General features: G+C 46.1%; 1 protein-coding gene across 1 annotated transcript; it reads left to right on the top strand.

The window, feature by feature from the left end:
• The first annotated feature begins 514 nt into the window (after positions 1 to 514).
• LOC144123596 (uncharacterized) lies at positions 515 to 4,127 on the top strand. Its single transcript, XM_077656403.1, has 2 exons — positions 515 to 648; positions 2,943 to 4,127. Exon 2 carries the CDS (start codon positions 2,951 to 2,953, stop codon positions 3,650 to 3,652), a length of 702 nt encoding a protein of 233 aa, XP_077512529.1. The 5' UTR covers positions 515 to 648; positions 2,943 to 2,950; the 3' UTR covers positions 3,653 to 4,127.
• The last annotated feature ends 249 nt before the right edge of the window (positions 4,128 to 4,376 follow it).

Here is a 4,376-nt window from a genome sequence, read left to right as displayed (position 1 = left end):
TCGGCCCAAAGCTTGAGAGATGCCCGCATTTTCGTCCTCCGCTTCTCTTCGATAGATCCGATAGTAAAAAGTCCATAGCTTTCCGCGCCGGAGAAGCATTGGAGGGCCGCTTCCGCTGACGGAAGCATCTTATTTTGTCTTTCCATTCTCTTTCGCCTGTCGCACTCTATCTTCAACGATGACATGTCGCTATAGTTACTGCGGTGATCTGATGGTGACATTGTGACATTCATTGCTCAATTGAAATCGGAAACCACATATTTAAAGTAATGTTTCGAATAGAAGAAGAAACAATCGCAGGCTTCAGGGACGAATTAATTAAAACAGGGGAAAAACACGGATATGTGTTTGAGAGGCAAAACGTGAATAGTGTTACTGCCTTTTTTTGTCGCCTCCATGAAACAATATTACTGGCGTTTTGGAGCGTGTCGTATGCAATATCATGTTCCTCTCATTTCTCGAGCGGATGCGTGTTCATTCCGAACGACCGAAATGAGAGAAGATGAAGTGAAGATATAGTGCTTGCCCGATGGCGGGCATTTTCGTGCCTGCGCAGAGGCAGCCTTTTGCGGAGATGTTTTCATCTTTTACGTGAACATGCGACGCACTCAACAACATGACAAGTCAGCATGCTTCCATATGGTCAATGTGAGTACCTAACATTGCGGTGTTTGCTTCTTTTTCTTGCTATAGAAAACACTTCCTTACACTGGCTTCTAGAGTGTCAGCACGGTGTAACTCATAAATTGTGCCGTGCTTACAAACCGACTGCTAATGCTACGGAGAATTTGGGGCTCACTTTGTGGCCCTAGTTAGACAGCAGAGAACATGGTGCTAACCACATGTGTGATGTTGGGTTGTAAAATGCAGTGTTTGGCGTGATAAAGTAGAGATGCAGTTCCAGCACCCTAAAGGAGCAAGATAGCGTGTTTTTTTTTGTATTTTTATGTACCGTACCCAACTCGACGATCACATCGCCACACGCGGTTGCAAAATGGGTGTTGCCGTCTTTTCATGCCTCGGAAACTTACGAAGTGTAGCCAGTAGAACTGATTTGTCCCATGTTTCGTCCAGGACGTGTGAAAATTTGAGTTTTGCGAAGATCATCTGCTAATTGAAAGGTAACCCAGAAACGATCTGTTGATACTCGCTTTCTTCTCGCCTTTGAGGTATGCTTTGTAAATGTTATGTTTGATTTTGCTATCACGGTATGTAAGCACTTGCGTTCCCTGGAATCTTTTTTTTTTTGTGGCTCTCTTCCCAAGCAACATTAACTTTACCTTCCATAAACATTCTATCTGTGTGCGATGTTAGCGAGCTAGCCTAGGCGTTCGCTGAACGGGCACTGGGCTGCGCCAAAATCGACGGCAAGAGGCAATCGCATATATATGAAAGACACGCGCCTTTCTTCAGAGTGCGAATAAAGTAGTCCCATTTCCGTCCAGGCGAAAAACGTTGGCGATTGATCTCCCGAGCTTAGAAGCGGGAATTACCCGGAAACGTTTCCACTCTGGAGGTAGCGATTTGGATTCCGCTACCCTGTATACATCTGTTCGTGTTTCCTGTCCTTATAGCAAGGTGTTTTTCTGCTCTTACATTTTAGAGCTTAGTGAGGCTAGGCTAAGCTGTTTAGGAACGGTTTAAAATTCATTGTTGAATGGGTTCTCTTTACAGCTGTCATTTCTTTTTGTTCCACAAATATTTTCAAACGAAATTTTGTAAGCGCGCTATTCTTCGGGCATATCAGGCGAGGAAAAGTGTCTCCATTTAGAGGCGTTCCCACTTTGTTGCTGAGGTTCATTTCTTAAAACGGATGCGGTGTTCCGCCTATTTCTGCTGCCTTATTTTCCCGCGTCTGGTGTTTAACTAAAGAAAGGATAGGTAAACAGCACAGGACACGAGTCGTTATATCTAACCTGTATCAATGAACTGCTTTCCTTATCTCTGCAGTTTTGAAAGCCCACTTGTTATCGCTTTCGCCTGTATAATTTGCTCTGCCAAAATCAGCTTCCTGTCATAATAGAGCTATGACATCGAATCGCATTTTTTCTCCTCCTCATGCTAGTTTTTGACGTCTCCTAGGATCACACTTACTCGCAGCAAGAAATGAAACGCGAACAAGGCAACTGAAACACAAACAGGAAAAAAAGAAGCTCTTAGCCAGGGCAAGTTCCATATTAGCTCAGGCTATTTGAACTTCGAAGGCGCGAATACTCTTATCCAAAAGTGTTAATCAACCTCGCTTGTATTTTCTTTCCACGAGCTAATCTGTTGGTGTTTTTGTGTTGGCACATCAGTTTTCTTGTTCGCGTTTTAATCGCTGCTGATATTACCATTTTACTTTTGTTGATCATCAAACATTCCTTAGCCCAATTTCAAACACGGAACCATTATAGTTGGAAATTGCTGCAGTCCTACGGTGGTAAAATTTGAAATGACATCCCGCTTGAAATAAAGAAATATATAGCAACTGTAAACACTCTGCAAAAAGATTTTTCTTAGTAATATGTAGTAGTTACAAGCCGTATTTCTTATTTTGGTTGTTTGTTTTTTGCTTTTTCTAGTTATGACTGACATGCTTTTGCACTGTTTCAATTTCTAGTTTGTTACTGTGCTCCCATGCGTGCGTCACTCTGGGCCCAGACTACCTCTGGCTATGGGCCTATCAAATTTTGATGTATTATTTATGTGCCCAGCAAAGCAAAAATCAACTCACTCAAAACTTTTCTTTACCCTCCTAGTTTAGGTACATTAGGTGAGTGCGCGGATGATGTTTTGTTGCCGCTGATATATATTACTGCAAAAGCGATTTGCCGCGACGTATTCTGAACAGGTTGCCAGTAAAGCGTTCTAAAACAGACCGTGACCCGAACTTCAGGGGCTTACGTATTCGCTGGTCCACGATTTAAAACTCCTCTTGACTCTCCCCTCCTCGGACGCAGGACGCAGCATGGAGGACCCGCTCAACGCGAAGTACGGCATCTCCCAGACCAGTCGACTCGTGCTGGCAGTTGCACTCCTGTGCTTTGCTGCCGGCGGCGTCTTCGCGGTGATCGGTGTCGCGTCGCAGAACCACCTAAAGACCATAATCGGATCGTGCGTCATGACACTGGGCTCCGGCATCTACACCATCACCATAATGTTCACCAGCGTGAGCGGGCCGCCTTCGGGATTCGACCTCAAGGACTTCGAGTCCATTTACAGGATCAAGCCGGCCTCGTTTTACCCGAACTTCAAGTCTAAGTTGGCGCTCTCGCTCTCATTCTTTATGTTTGTCGGGGGCACTATCATGGTGGTGGTCGGCTTCAATTTCGACGTCATGTACCTGTGGATACCGGGCTACTCGATGGCCGTGATCGCCTTCATTGGCTACACGGCCGTCATTCTGTACGGACCGATGGTCATCAAGCCGGGTGCCATCGTAGTGGCCTTCCCCGACGACGCCGCTCCGAAGAAGCCGCAGACTGTGCTGACGGCCGCGTACACACGTGGCTATGCGAGGAACGCCACGGACATACGCTCAACGCATGCTCGGGGCGGAGCCAGGACTCTGGAGGCATCCGAGTACGAAGAAGGCGATGCGCGGGGCTTCCAGGGCTTCAAGAGGTACGAACACTGTGCCAGGGGCTACACGCCAGCGGAGCCGCGGTAAACTGATTGGAAATGAAGCATGCGATCCACTTTACCCCGAGGTCGTCTCAGGGTGTTGGTGACGTCACTTCACTCAATGGACGTCGAAAGCAGCATCGCACCAGGTCCACGTGTGGCTGCGTGCCGCGCCGGAGGAATGGTTAATGCTGAAGCATCTGGAAAGATTGCTCGACAGCTTGCAGTGACTTATCCTCTTGATTGGAGGTTCTCAAGGATAACACGGAAAAGCAATGCGAAAAGCTGGTTGCGGAAAAAGACATGCTGTGCGACGGCAGCTAGTGGCCACGTTTGAAAAACGACATTGGAGAACGCTATGAACACGGGAATTCTGCCGAAAATGTTCTGACAGATAAACACTACCATCTAAATGTGCCCGCTAACCAGACTCAACAAACAGCAGGTGGTTTGTGATAAACAAGTCTGTTGCTGACTAGTTTTGAGCACCTACGGATTTTCAAAATGCTGATAAAGTTTTGTGGTGCCTGTACCACATTTCTCGTACTTTGAGCCCACCGGAGCAACCGTCGCGTTAGAGAAACGTCCGAAAGTGCTTTTAAAAAGAGTTTCTATGCTTCGTTTCCTTTTCGCTTGTACATAAAAGTGCATTGTGTACATACTAGCTCATAGTTTCACGCTTAAGAAGTTAGTGACGTTGATCGAAAGTGGCCACCTTTGTTATCATTATTTCTTTTTTTCACGTGCTTCAGTGAGAAGAAAACTTAGTG

The sequence above is a fragment of the Amblyomma americanum genome, chromosome 3 (genome assembly GCF_052857255.1).
Source record: "Amblyomma americanum isolate KBUSLIRL-KWMA chromosome 3, ASM5285725v1, whole genome shotgun sequence".
NCBI lineage: Eukaryota > Metazoa > Arthropoda > Arachnida > Ixodida > Ixodidae > Amblyomma > Amblyomma americanum.
The sequence above is the reverse complement of the archived record's forward strand: the minus strand, read 5'-3'. Positions and strand labels throughout refer to the sequence as shown.

Excerpts from the sequence above, each read along its gene's own strand:
- LOC144123596 (XM_077656403.1), top strand. The coding sequence starts at position 2,951 with ATGGAGGACCCGCTCAACGCGAAGTACGGCATCTCCCAGACCAGTCGA.